At 37.8% G+C, this 15,112-nt stretch overlaps 1 protein-coding gene across 1 annotated transcript in view; it reads left to right on the forward strand.

The window, feature by feature from the left end:
• LOC131230824 (NEDD8-activating enzyme E1 catalytic subunit) overlaps positions 1-15,112 on the forward strand; it is a 113,549-nt gene that overhangs the window by 43,392 nt on the left and 55,045 nt on the right. Inside the window, exon 7 of the mRNA XM_058226831.1 lies at positions 11,111-11,232. Coding sequence (XP_058082814.1) covers positions 11,111-11,232 — 122 coding nt within the window. The remainder of the gene's footprint in view (positions 1-11,110; positions 11,233-15,112) is intronic.

The following is a 15,112-nucleotide window of genomic DNA, read 5'->3' on the forward strand; positions in this document are numbered from 1 at the left end:
TCCATGTTCAAATGCCCCCAGTTGGTGCTAAAGCGACTACATAAGATGAGAAGAAATTTCGTTTGGAGAGGGACTCATGATGGGAGGAAGTTCCACCTCCTGAAATGTGTGGAGGTGTGCAAACCGCTTAATGAAGGAGGAGCATGGATCAAAGATTTGGGACTGATGAACACTGTGCTTCTCGGGAAATGGTTATGGAGCCTTGGCACGAAAACATGAAGTCTTTGGAGGGAGATCATTGTGGGCAAGTACGGAGTACAGGAAGGGGGTTGGTTTGTGAAGCATTCATTTCTATGCTGGGCTTCCAGCATATGGAAAGCTATTGCCGTGGTGGACCACTTGTTTAGAAGAGGGATATCCTTCTCTTTGGGCAAAGGAAATAAGGTTCATTTTTGGGAGGATTTATGGTGTGGAGATAGGACGATGCAAGAGGAGTACTCTGCGTTGGCTATTCTTGCTACAGAGCATCACATTCTTGTTTCTCGGTGCTGCTCTATTTCTAGTGGAGTTGTTGTTTGGTGCCCTCCCTATCGGAGGAATCTATCTGATGATGAAGCGTTGCAGTATATGGCCTTGCTGGATAGGGTTAAGCACGTGGTGCTTGCCATGCAATTGGAAGACTCAACTTGGAAAGAACATCGTTCGGGAATCTTTTCGGTTGCTTCCTTTTACAATCTTATCTCCACCTCGACGAGGCCCACACATTCTTCCTTCCCTTACCTCTACTGGCATTATGCGCCTGCCCCCCCCCCTCCCTTGTGTTGTGATTTTCGTGTGGCTTGTTGGCTGTAAGAAGGTCCTCACCATCGATAATCTCCAAAGGTCTCTCATTCTACTTAACATATTCCTTATGTTATGTGTATGAAGGATGCAAACTCCATTAATCACTTGTTTATCCACTGTGCTTTCGCTCGGGGTGTGTGGGGGGTTTTTCCAAGGCCCTAGCAGAGGCTCAAACAGCTTGGGTTATGCCAAAGTTAGTTGAGAACCTCATATGGGCATGGCATGGAGGGGTAAGTAGAAGGCATCTAAAATTACCTGGAGGTTGCTTCTGCTGGCTATTTTCTGAGCTCTTTGGAAAGAAAGAAATGATCGATGCTTTACAAACTGGGAAGCTTTAGTGGATGGGATAGGCAAGTGGATTATGGGGTTTGCTCAGGAATGGGCTCCTTATGTTTCTACAGCTAGTGTTGCTGCTTCTTTTTCTTTTCGTTCTATACAACTGGGCTTTGTATTCTTTTGCTGCCTCTTGGCGGGTTTTGTAATAAAATTGTTCCCCCCCCCCCCCCCCTCTCTATTCTGGAGATTATTTAAATATCTTTCAATTGCTTTAAAGCCTTCATCATATCCTTTCATATTACATGGTTTAACTGTTTTAACCGACGATTGGCATGCAATTTTTTGCCTCTTGCAATTCTTGTTATATATCTATGCTACAATGTAAGGCCAAATAATTTTTCATTTTGCTATTAAAAAAAAAATCATGTATTTTTTTGAACTTTGACTTTTGACTAAAATATCCCTATAAATTTACATGACGAAACTACCCACAACCTTCCTCCAGGATGCAACATATCTACACCTCTATCGAAACTACACAAATACCGGTGCTCATTGTGGATGCAACATATGCCAGAAGGTTGGAATGAAACTAATCATTCAATTGGTGGCCATCAAATGGTGGTAAAAATTAAATGGTCAGAGATCCAAATTCACTTCACGGTACCCAAAGTTTGGCTTCCATTGTGTATGAAGCATAGCACAACATCATATTTATTGATTGGCTTTTACATCTAAATGTCACTCATTTTTAATCTGAGTCCATCAATCTAAGGAAGCATCTCTATGATTTACATAGAATGTGAAACTTGTTGATCAAGGAATATAGTCTGCTCTAAAATATTACTCCAATCAAGCTGTTAAATGCTGTCAAAATTGTTATCGTGTTGCAAATCGTAATAGGGGTTGAATCGCATCAAATTGCAAAATCGTATGATTTTTTCTTATATCTTAAAAATAAAAAAAGATCTGAAAGAAAGAAAGAAATCATTGTAATTCATTTTCTATCAATATGCACCAAAAAAGGTAATACATATTTTGATAGTGTTAAAAGGATTCTTTTCTTTCCTTTGTTTTGTATTTAAAGAAACGTACTTTCAAAAACACACTGATCCTTTATGTTCTTTTTACTTTAGTGTAGAGTCACGTTGGAAAAAGCAGCATTTGATTTTGTTGGCCAATGAAAAAGATATTCTGATTCTTTGTTTTGGGTTTTGAATATGAAACTCCCCAAATGTTCTCTCTCGAAAGACAAAAAAATGAGGATTTTTAATAGGGGAGGGCCTTTTTCATGTTTTAGCAAAAGGGTAAAAAAGTATAGAAAATGGAAAAAAATTGATTTTTATGTAATGTTGGGCCCATTTACTCTCAGTCAACAGTAATCTAGCGATTCAATATGATAAAATGGAAGCAATATAAAATTTGAAAAAGAATAGAACGGGTATAATTTGAATCATAAAGTGTGAGATTCAAACGATTGAATCATAGGATACATCTGAAAAGGGATTCAAGGTTCGACTTAAATCGTGAACTGTAAACCGTATGGTTTTGACAAATATGGCTCTTGATAATCCTATCAATGTGATCTTTGGCCCATGGCCCTTTCATTTTGGGACACCTCGTTTGCACCATGGGAAACCATTTCTTCTCATGAAAAACTTTGAGGATTAGTCCATCCGCCATGGGACACAGTAGACCATTTATCTGGAGTAAGAACTGTGGGAGTTGCTTGTCAAAATAGAAAACCCATGCGTACTGTGCAAAGATATGGCTGCGTGTCTTACATAATTCTTCTCTAGTAATGGTATATAATTGGACTGTGACAATGTTGTCATTCAATCCCAAATAGGAGGGAGGCCAATTCGTACACCTCCTCACCTCCTCCACAACAAGAAACAAGTCTACTTCAGCACTTGTACTTGAGGTTTGCTATCACCACATGCACTGTCAAACGCACCACATTTATCAAGTGTGTTGGGCCATCTGGGTGGTGTATTGGGTAACTCCAAATGTGAAAAATCAGGTTAGTCCATGCAGAGAGCCACCTCTACACAAAAATAATCAATTGTCAAAAGAAAAATGTCAGCAATCCTTATTCAACGTGCATAATGAACATGTGCTATGTGTAGAGGCATGTGTTGGAAGGCATGTCTGCAGGGCTAGAACTTCTCTCTGATTAGAATGAGAGTGGAACCTTTTAATCTGTGTTTTAGGAGTGTAGATTGTAGCCTGATAATCTCTCTGATTATGAGTGTAGCCCGTTACGGAAACTTAACAACTTACACAGGAACTCTAAAGAGAATGTCTGTGATAATAGAAATTATCCATACTATTGTGCAGTAAGGTGGGACAATGCATTCATCCACAGAACAAAACATGCATTCTTCACAAAAGTCCAGTCTATCCAATTGTTGGTTCCACTATGGGTGCAGCATTTCTTGAATATTACTTAGAAAGGACAATCCTAGTTATCTACAAGTTGTGGCTATTAGTGTTCAAATGGTGCTGATATTATCAATAATAATTTTTTGAAAGATGATATTATCAATAATATAGGCTGATATTATCTGTCTCACACCTCAGTAATACAGATACGGGGGATAATAATTAATAACACAATTTACAAGTAGTCTTGACATTTCCATGGAAGACAGCACAGCCAAACAATGGAATTATTGTTGGATTCATATTTTTCCATTTCCATATTTCAGATTCTCTCCAAGCAAATGGACCCTTATATTTTAGGAATTTCATTTGGTTTACTTTTATAAATGAGAAACCATAATGCCTTTGAAACATCAGTCCATGCAAGTGGGACCATGTTTAGGTGATCAAAGTTGATGATTTGATGGACTCCACCTTGGATTATTGATCCCTAAAAAAATTCCCTAGTTCAAAGCATTGTTGTGCAAAGCGTGAGGGGATGCGGCAACAAACTCGGGTGTGGGAGTGGGGAAGTGTCTCTTTCAAAATGTAATCGTGTATAAATAAGTAGGAAGCGGGAGCGGGATGGAGAGTCTGAAGCAGGGATTCAAATTATCTCCGATATTATTGAAATATCTCCAATATTATCTCTATCTTGAGCTCAGCGATACCGACAACACTAGTAGCGATACCGATAACACTGGTAATATTAAAAATTCTAGGCATCGGTGATGTAACGCCAATGTATCGATATGGCCAACATTTCCGACTGTGTAAATTTCAGGTGTCGCTTGTATTGCCAATGTATCGTTATCAGCAATGTATAGCTAATATTTTCGACTAGGGAAATTCCAAGTGTTGCTTGTATCGCTAGTGTATTAGTGATATTTCAATATCATCACAAAAAATCTGTTTATTAAAAAAAAATCATTTCAATTTTTTTACGAGTGCATGGTTGCATGCAGTCTTTAATTTGTAGATGATAATATTGATAATATCGTGATATTATCATTATCGCAACGTGGGTTATATCAAGAGCACTATTTCATTTTTTTTTCTAGTTGTCTACGATTTTTAGGTGAAATATCATGTAGAAGGTTGGATGGTTGGATGGATAGATGGGATGGATGAGATGGCTGAATTGATTTCTTGCAACAAGACATGCTTTTAGGCTCCATTAAATGGAAACTTATTATTCATGCATTCTTTTTGTAATTTTTTAATTCCTAAATATGCAAATACGTGTATTTTAACATCTCTTGAAGTTTCACTGAAAAAGTCTACCATTTTCCCATATTTCCCTAATGTTTCTGCATTTCCGGTTATCGGCATATTATGGGCGATATCGATATTGTTTCCATATCCCTGGCCAATGAAACTTGTAGCGATACCGATACTACGAACACTAACTAAGGTCCGTATTGAGCTCGTACCTTTGTATTGGTTACATGGTGTGCCGTAAAGGCCGTTACGGGGCCGTAAAGGCCATTACGTAAAGGTAATGGTGGCAACCGTTACACGTTACAGGGTCATAACGGCCGTAACAGCCATTATGGAAAAAAATGACCCGTAATTGCTGTTAACGGCACGTTACCTCCCCTATAAAATGCCATAATAGGCCCCGTAATGGTCTATTACGGGACAAACACATGTTTTTCATACTTTTTAATCAACACTACGGGTTAGATACAGGTTTTTTGGGCGGTTTTTCAATAAATAAATAAATAAGAGAGACCATAATGGCCGTTACGGGGTGTAACAACCGTTATGCCCCATACCGTAAAGGTAACGGTGGTGGCCGTTATGGCCACCGTTACCGTTACGGAACACCTATTTGGTTATGGATGAGTTAATGATGCATTTATAGGAAGAGTATCGCAGTGCATGTTGGTTGCAGATGACAGTTTGGATTGAGGAGATGAGGGGGTAAACACAAAGATAGAACTATGTGGGGATACTCGAGAATCTTAAGGTTAATGGGGATGCTTTAGAACTAAAGGTTGGCTACTCTAGGTGTTGGACTCGACTCAGTCCACCTATAAAATTTGACTTGGGTTAGTCAAACGGTGTCTCTGGTGAGTCATTTTTCATAGAATTGGGGCACATTTAGCCAGTTCACAAATCAATGCTATTAATATGATGGGTCTTTATAGTGGCCCATTTACAAATAACCCAGACTAAAAGATACTGTACACTAGCCTTTTGAGTCTGGTGGTTCATACACAGGTAGTAATTAATTGTATACATTGCATACAAGTTACTTAAACTATCATGTTAGATGGATCACAGTTAAATTTACACCAATCTGATTTTCTAATTGTCTGATTGATGGACACTTAAGTGGACCTTCAAACGAAAAAAATAGTTGATGGCCCAAACTTAGCCAACAAAACCTCCATCAATTAAAGGTCAGGGACTCAGAAGAGTTAAATAAATCTCATTTTGAAATGTCGAGTGGAACCCTCAATTTGGACTATCTATTTTGGGTCAATGTGTCGCACATACACACTTTGTCAGTGGTTGCCAAGAGTAGCAAATAAAGCCCTCATTTTGGTAGTGGGCTTCTTCTGTGATAGTTCACCACCAACTAAAATCCTGGTGACTCTTCCACCCTACACATGGCTTAGTCGTATGAGAAACCAAACTGTCCAAATCACTGACCCATTTATTGATGGAGCATAACCCAACATTACATGGAGCATATGATAGCAACCATCTGACTTTGCACTTGCAATATGGACTGTTCCCTGTTTTACATTTAACCATCCACTTGATAACCATCAATTTAATGGTTAAAAGATTGGTTGATTAGTGTGATTCTAGAGACAGCACCATCCACTACTATTCGGATGGCCTAGATAGGTCTACGTGGGTGCCACATCTGAGGATGTGCCACCACCATTTTTGAAATGGTGGTAAACTATCATGGGAATCTACCTCTTGGGAAGTTATCTGATACTCCAGTGAGAGCATGATATGCTTGATATGCAAGTACTCAGGAATTGTATGCATGGCATACGCTCACTAAAACTAAATTGTCAAAAATGTTTTACCTATGGTAGATAATTCACCATCTTGAAACTAGATTGATTGACTGATCCTAAACTTCGATTAATGGTCATATATTTGCTGAATTGGGACCATCAATTTTCATTTCAGCTGTTCCTTAAACATCCAAAAATCAGTTAAGATATGAATTTTAATTGGTATGCATTTGTAGTCCATCTAAACTGAAGGCCACAATTTGGACATGTTAACTTGAGTTTCTTAAATTCCATGTGTAGAGTTTAATAATGCCCGTGCATCAATTATCATGTACCAAGGGGTCTCTCTTTTTCAGGTTTTTAATTTGAACCGTCTCAGCTGCAAAGCAGCAGCCAGCGGCAGTACTAAAGGAAGAAGGAGAAGAAGAAAGGAGAAGGATAATACAAAAGGAGGAAGAAGGGGAGGAAGGGAGGAGGAAGGGGAACAAAAGAGAAGGAAGGAAGAGGAAGAACTTTTTTTTAAAAAAGGCAACAAACTGAAAATGCATTAAAAAGAAGGAACGGATACAAGAGGCGAAAAGAAAGAAAAACCAAAAAACAGAAAAAACAGCAAAACGAAAGGCCCAATTGCTGAGATAGCAGAAGGCACCTAAGGACCTAAGAAACTAAAATCCACAACTTTCAGAGTTTTAACACTAGCAGCCCATTCAATCACCAAAAGCTTAGCCCTAGAACCGATAGACTTAGCAGAAGAAGAAGAGTTGTTGAAACATCTGTTATTCCTTTCTTCCCACACAGCCCACCAGATGGCGAGAATGGCCATACGCCATATCGTAGTCTTCGATTTCCCAAGCTTGAGCCCATTCCAAGCAACCAACAAATTGGCGGCTGAGTAAGGAGAACGCCAACTGACCGAGAAACGTTGGCAAAACTCTTCGATAATGGAGGATATGAACACACAATGAACCAACAGATGATTCACCGATTCCGCCTGATGCATGCAACTTAAACTAATATTGGTAATCGTCATTCCTCTCTTGGCCAAGTTATCGATGGTAAGAATTCTATTGCGACCCACCAACCACCCAAAACAAATGACTTTAGGCGGCACCTGAAACTTCCAAATACACGGTGTGGTGACATAGTGATCCTACTTAGTTGGGTAAATAATCTTATAAAGAGATTTAACCGAGAAAGCGCCAGATTTCTCCAATGGCCAGATGATACTGTCAGACAGAGTGGAAGAGATTGAAGAATGATATATATATATACTCCAACAGATCCACATACTCTATAGCTTCGCTATCAGAAAGATTTCGAGTGCATCTGATGTCCAAAACTGTGTTCACTGACGTAGTATAGCAACAACTATTTATAAAAATTCCTCTGTCTGGAGAGATGCGATAAATTAGGGGGAATAGAAATCTGAGAGGTTTTTCACCGATCCAAATATCCTTCCAAAATCGAATTGAGGAGCCATTACCTAGTGCATATGTAGCATTATCAACAACCGACTGTCTGACCTTGAGAATTCCTCGCCAGATGTGAGAAGCCTTGTAATACGAAGATTTCCTCGGCCACCATCCTCCCTGAGAAGCGCCATATTTCCCTTTAACTATTGAAACCCATAAAGCATCCTTTTCAGCTGCAAATCTCCAAACCCATTTCCCCAAAAGAGTCGAATTCATAAGATGGAGATTCTTGACATGACTTGTCCAAGCCACCGAGCCATAAGATAACTCGGAAAAACTTGCTCAATTCATGTGGTTATTTCAACTGCACCGAGTCTGCATCTTTTTTTTTTTTTTTTTTTTAATTTTTAATTTTTTATAAATCCCAGTCAGTGGGGCATAAAAACTGGGTCGACTCGGGTGAGTTCTGAGCCAACTCGCCGAGTCATCCAAGCTTGGTCCAACCTTTTGGATGAGCTGGATGAAAAGATGGAAATAATGTTTTGGTTGGATGGTAAATTAGCGGTCTAAGTGTTTGGATATGAGCATCTTTCTCTTGCAGCCACTCAAACTGAATTTAAAAGTTTATAGGGTAGCTATAAGACTAGCCGGGCTTTATGGGACAAAATGCTGGGCAGTTAAGGAAAAACATGTTCATAGGATTTGTGTAGCTGAAATGAGGATGTTAAGATGGATGAGTGGCAAGACAAGCAACGATAAAATTAGAAATGAATGCATTGGAGGGAACTTAAGAGTATAACCAATCAGTAATAAGACAAGGGAAAATAGACTTAGATGGCTTGCTCATGTTCAATGGAGACCTAAAACTGTGCAGGTTAGGAGTGAGTTTGTACAAGTTGAAGGCCCAAAAAGAGATCGGTGGAGATAATGAGAATGGCTTTGATGACTTATCTAACCGAAGTTATGGCCCTTGATAGTGGAATGGCGGAAAAGGATTCATGTAGCCGACCTCAATTAGTTGGGATAAGGCTTAGATGATGATGCTGATGACGACAATCTTTCTCTTGTTGAGCATGTGCAAGTATGGACACGCACACACAGGGGCCCATCGTGTTGTGTATATGTCATCCAAGCCATTCATCATATGCACCCCACATCCTTCAAAAGAAATATACATGCCCCACCAGGATGAAGGAACACAAAAAAGCAGGCTATTCGAAAACTTATGTGGCCCACACGACATGAATTTTAGAGGTTTTAATCATGATTTGACATTGTTCCCTATGGTGTGGCCCACGTAAGTCTTGGATTGGCCTGATTTTTGGGTTATACAGTGAACAGGAGGGGGCCAACATTTTGGACAGAGCAAATTAGGTGCATACACCATGTGGGCCCCACAATAGCCTGGAACCACCCTTGGTTGTGGTGGCACCATTACCATGTGAATGCACACCGACATGTATGAATAATGCCATGGTCTCTATTGTTATGGGGCCTACCTGGGGTGTGTAACATCCAATTTGTCCAAAAGGCCCCACTATATTAATGTGACACTGCAAAATTAAGATTGACCGAATTATCAAGTGGGTCACACCATAGAAAACAATGTAAAAATACAAATCTACAAATTCAACTTGTGAGCAAGGTTTTGAATAATGATATTAGTGGGCGTGTTAGCTTGGGCAAAAAATGATATGAAAAGGAGCATGTCAGATTGTATCAGCCAAAATTGTTTTGGCCCAAATAATCTTGTTGGGAAAATAGAAAAAAAAATAAAATTTAAAACACCAGAATCTATCATTTTTTGTATATTTAACATGTATTCAATGGTGTATCGGACTAATCTTTGATTAGAATGCTTGTGGGTGGCTTGACCTGCTGAAAGTCGATTAGTTGGTCCATCCAATGTACACACTTGTGTCAGCTTGGGCAAAAAATGATATGAAAAAGAGCATATCGGATTGTATTAGTCAAAATTGTTTTGGCCCAAAAAATCTTATTGGGAAAATAGGTAAAAAAAAAAAACGTAAAACACCAAAATCTATCATTTTTGTATTTTTAACATGTATTCAATGGTGTATCAGACTAATCTTTGATTAGAATGCTTGTGGGTGGGTTGATCTGCTGAAAGGTTGACTAGTCGATCCATGCAAAGGTACACACTCTTATACCACCTTATATAGAAGTTGAGAAGAATTTTAAGAAAAAAGAATTCAGGTATAAAATATCTTTGATCTAGTAATCTTACTGTTTGGATTACAACAACAACAACAAAAAAGAAAAAAAGAAAAAGAAAAAGAAAAAGAAGAAGATCCATGAACAAAATATAGGAGTCAAAGTTGTAATATAGTCTAAATCAATGGAGTCATGCATGCGAAAACCTCCTCTTGACATAGGATACAATAAAGTGGAAACATATTTGGAATTTTAAGCATTAGCCCTCAGTTAGGTCCGGGTGTCTGGACCTAGATCAGATTCCAGTTGGGACCATTTTAGGTAAGTCAGAATCAGACCCATTTCAAAATTTGATTAGTAAGAATCAGATCCATTTCAAAATTTGATCTGAGGCAGGTGGGATATGGTTGATTTCAAATGTTTCCAGACCTGTCCCATTTAGTAATTGGGACAAACTTTTGGACCGATTCCTTCTCTAATGGGCTTAAATTCAGATCAAGATACATTTATTGTCGGGTCGGGCTGGGTCCAATGAGTTGGTGGGTCGACCTGACTGTTTGTATGCCTACTCTAATTGGTTTAAATTTTTTGGCAATACTTCATCCACAATGGCTGATGGTTTGGATCCATCTCTATTCCTGTGAATGCATTCTTCACATGTTGTGGATGGGTTGCCACAAATTATTACTTTGCACAACCAATAGAGGAGTCTACCCCTTTATATCAGTCGGATACTTCTTTCTGTTTAGGGCATGAGGTAAATTTATTTTCAAGAAAATTTTATAAGATAATAACATGTCAAGCAATCATTGATGGTCTTATAAGATAATAAATTTAGTTTGCTAGTTGACATCATTCACACTTATTTCAGAGATGAATATACACTGTGAATGATGTTGTTATATTTCACCTGTTGGATCATAAGTTACTCAAAAAGTATTGGTGCACGCACGTAATGTGTTAGTATCTATTTCCTTTCTAGTATCACACATTCCCTTGTACTGTTGGTTGTGCAGCTTTAGTAATATACACTTTTTTTTTCCTGCCGCTTTACAGGGTGTTGTGAAGAATATAATTCCAGCTATTGCTTCTACAAATGCAATTATATCAGCTGCATGTGCACTGGAAGCCCTGAAGATAGCAACAGGATGCAGCAAAACATTATCCAATTATCTGACGTAAATCCTTTCTCCTGTTCTGTGTTATGCAAATTTGAACTTCTAGTAGTGTAAAAAAGAACATGGGTGGCAATCGGCTGTGTCCAGGGAAAGCCAGGTTGGCTTCAGCCCATACATGGTCTATTTACATATTTCGTGGAAATTCAGGTCAGTCTTTTGGGCCCGAGCCTGGCTTGTTGCAGGCACAAGGGCTCTAGACTCATGGCCAATGATCAATGTTGTTGAATTGCATATGCGATCATGTGTGATCACATATGCCTATGCGCATATGCAATCACACAATCGCATAAGCGATTGCATATTTTTTTTTTTTTCGAAAATAAAAAAAATTGAAAAATAGGGAAAAATAAAAAAATGTAAAAAATATAAGAAACTAAGGGAAACTTTCCTAAGTTAATAGATAACTAATTTTACATATTTAAAATACATTTGAGAGATAAAATCTAATAAACGATGAATTAAACATCAAGTCATCAACATTCAACAATATTATTGTAGAAAATCAACAAGAGAGTTTTGGGGTGAGAATATTGCAAATGGAGGAGGTTTGGAAGCCTTCTTATAGACAGGTTTTTTATTTTTTATTTTATTTTTTTTTGCAAAAAAAAATAAAAAAAATAAATTAATGTGCCGTGGCCAATATGCGATTGCGTATGCTTAAGTGATCGCACATGTGCCATGATCGCATATGCAATCTGCATATGGATTTGCACATATGCGGTTGCACATGACAACACTGCCAATGATCATGTTTGGGCCATTCCACTGAAAAGCACTGTCACATCTGGGCTGCTCCTGGCCCTTTTAAGGCCTAAAAATCAGGTTCATATTGATCTGTGGGACTAAAATCAGGTCTGTCCCTGCTTGTTTAGGGCAATGTCCCAGAAGCTCGACCAGCCAGCCTTGCCCATTGCCAACCCTATACTTCTATGGTAAATGAATATTAAGCGCTCGGGATATTGTCTAGGATAAAGATTGTCTGTGAAGGACTTTTTAACTCTTGACTTGGATACTTCTTTCCCCTTTTTAATTAGTTCCTTGGACACATTTGTAGACGTCACATCATGTTTCATGAAAAAATAAGGTGGTAAAGTTATTCCTCCCATCTTTCTAGACTCAAATGGTAGTTTTAACAAGTTATTGATTGTAAGGCCACATATATACTTTTTAAAAAAAAAAATAAAATCAATGCAGGGCTATATATTTTGCTTGACTTTTGCTGACATGTCACAATATCATGACTATGAGTTGCATCCTCCTTATGAGTTCATTTTGTTTTTTTAGCTTTAGTAATAAGCCTTTTTACTCGATATATTTTTATGAGATATAACAGCAACAACAGGATGGTTTGAACTTTGAATAATAAAAAATCTTGTAATTTTTCTTTCAGTATTTGTTTTTTTTATTCTACTCGTCCATTCGGCATCCAGTACTCACTTTATTACGTACCTTGTTTTGCAATCCTTGAAAAACAAGTCGGTCTCTTTTCAACTGACTGTGAGACCCTAGAAAGAGTTGTATCCTAGTCCATCAGATGAGCTATTGTGCTTTTGCCTCATGAATGGATGGATTGCTTGTAGTCTTATTTGGGATGTATTTATGTGTTGTCCTCAGTTTTTAGAGTATTGGTATCATTACATGTATTGTTGATCGGGGATAGGGAAACATGCATCGATGTCACTGATATTCGGAGAAATATCGCTTATTGGGGAAAAACAGTGGGGAAAAGGTGGAATTTCTCAGTGAAACTTCAAGAGATGTTAAAAGACATGTTTACATATTTAGGAATCAAAATATTGCAGGGCAACTGTACATGATAAGTTTTCATTTTATAGGGGCCTAAACCATGTGTTGTTTAAAAAAAAAAAAAAACCAGTGCGATTATAACCACAATGAGTTCATATCATTCTAATACCATACAATGCAAGTAAAAAACATAAGAAATACATGCACAAACTAAAGATAATAAAAAAAGTATACCTTTGCTTCAAACCTAGATGAAGTAATGAGGCGGCTTGAACTCATCATCTCTAAATATAAAAAGAGAAGTCATCATTTCTGTCCCCACTACATACATACATGATACATCCATCCATCTTTCCATCCATCCCTCCATGGGTACATATGTACATACATACATACATTGCATATATGATACATTGATGCATGCATAACAATATCTATTATCGATCCATCACTACATCCATCCACATGTACATGCATACATAATTAGGAAACAACATAATTATTATTTTTAAAAACAAATGGTTTTTTAATTTATTTTTCTTAATTTTTAAATCATTCAATGATCTCCTGTATTGGCAATATATTGTCGATAACACTGATAAAGGTAAATATTTGTACTGGCGGGTCAGTGATATATTGGAGATGTTGATAATATCGGTGATATTTTGGTGATACGGCCAATTTTGTTGTCGATAGAAGTAATTTTTTTTTTTTTTTTTTCGCCCTAGTATTTGTATCACCCGTGATACCGATAATATCACCAATATATAGCAGCAATATTTGGAACACTGGTTGTCCTTAACTTTAATCCCACCACACACTCTTCAGAGGCTAGATATTCAATTTAAAAAAAGGAACTTAAAATCCAAGAAAGTGGTCGAGGGTTAGGCCAAGTATTGGCTCCAAAAGATGAAGACCCGGAGCAAATCCACATTTGGGGCTGATGGGTTGAAAAAGGAGGAGTAGCTATGAAAGATAAGTGATATAGATAGAAGGGAAGAAGTTGTGCAGCTTAATAAAGACCCGGGGAGGAGAGGCAACTTGGAGACAAAAGCATAGGGCACCATTGCTGAAGGAAGGTGTCAAGTACACCATTTCTTTTATAAGATTGCAAATGGGAGGTGAAGAATGAACCATATTAATAAGATCTATGCTCACAAGTCGCAATACCATAGAGGACCCAGTTCAGGTTAGAGACGCAATTGTTGACTTCTATAGGCAACTTTGTACCAAAGATCTCTTGAGGCCAAGGTTGGATGGCCTCTCCTTTATATGCATTATTGAGGAGGAAGCAGCTTGGTTCAAGAAAGTTTTTTGAGGAGATTAGGAAGGTGACGGGGGACACAGATAGAAAGAAAGGCTTGCGTCCGCATAGGGTTTCTATTGCTTTTTATATTAGGTGATTATAACAGAAGTTAATGTGTTTTATGAAGGAATTTTGATGATCGAGCAATTTTAGTGTCTTAATGCAACTTCTATTACTGTTATTAGTAAGATTGAGGATTCTTCGAGTTTTAAGGATTTCGAACCAATAAGCTTGATTGGAGGAGTATACAAGATATAAGCGAGTACTCTTTCCATGAGATTAATGGAGGCCCTTGGCTTAGCGATGATGAGAGACAAATTGAGTGATGGCATTAGCACATAAGTTCTTGGATCATTTTGAAAATAGCAAAAAAACTCGAAAGAGTCTAATCTGAGATTGGATTGCTAGATTAAATGATCTAAGTGGGGGACCCGCAAACATACCCATGATTAGATCATTATGAAAAAAAAGATATTTTAGAATAAAGTGTCTAGATTCATTGTATTTAGATTGTGTCTAGATTCATTGAATATAGACTGTCTAAGTTTGTTGTATTTACAATAAAGTGTCTAGATTCATTGTATCTAGATTGTGTCTAGGTTCAGTGTATCTACAATAAAGTGTCTAGATTCATTGTATCGAGATTGTGTTTAGATTGTGTCTAGGTTCGTTGTATCTAGAATAAAGTGTCTAGATTCATATTTACTATTTATAAGTATGTAACTCCTACAAAAGAGAAAACATACTCGGGTAATTCTTGCATATTAGTAAAAAGTTCTCAGCTTGGTTTTCTTGGTGTAAACCTTGTTGGTAGAGCCTGTTGGGACG

Source organism: Magnolia sinica, chromosome 17 (genome assembly GCF_029962835.1).
Source record: "Magnolia sinica isolate HGM2019 chromosome 17, MsV1, whole genome shotgun sequence".
Lineage (NCBI taxonomy): Eukaryota > Viridiplantae > Streptophyta > Magnoliopsida > Magnoliales > Magnoliaceae > Magnolia > Magnolia sinica.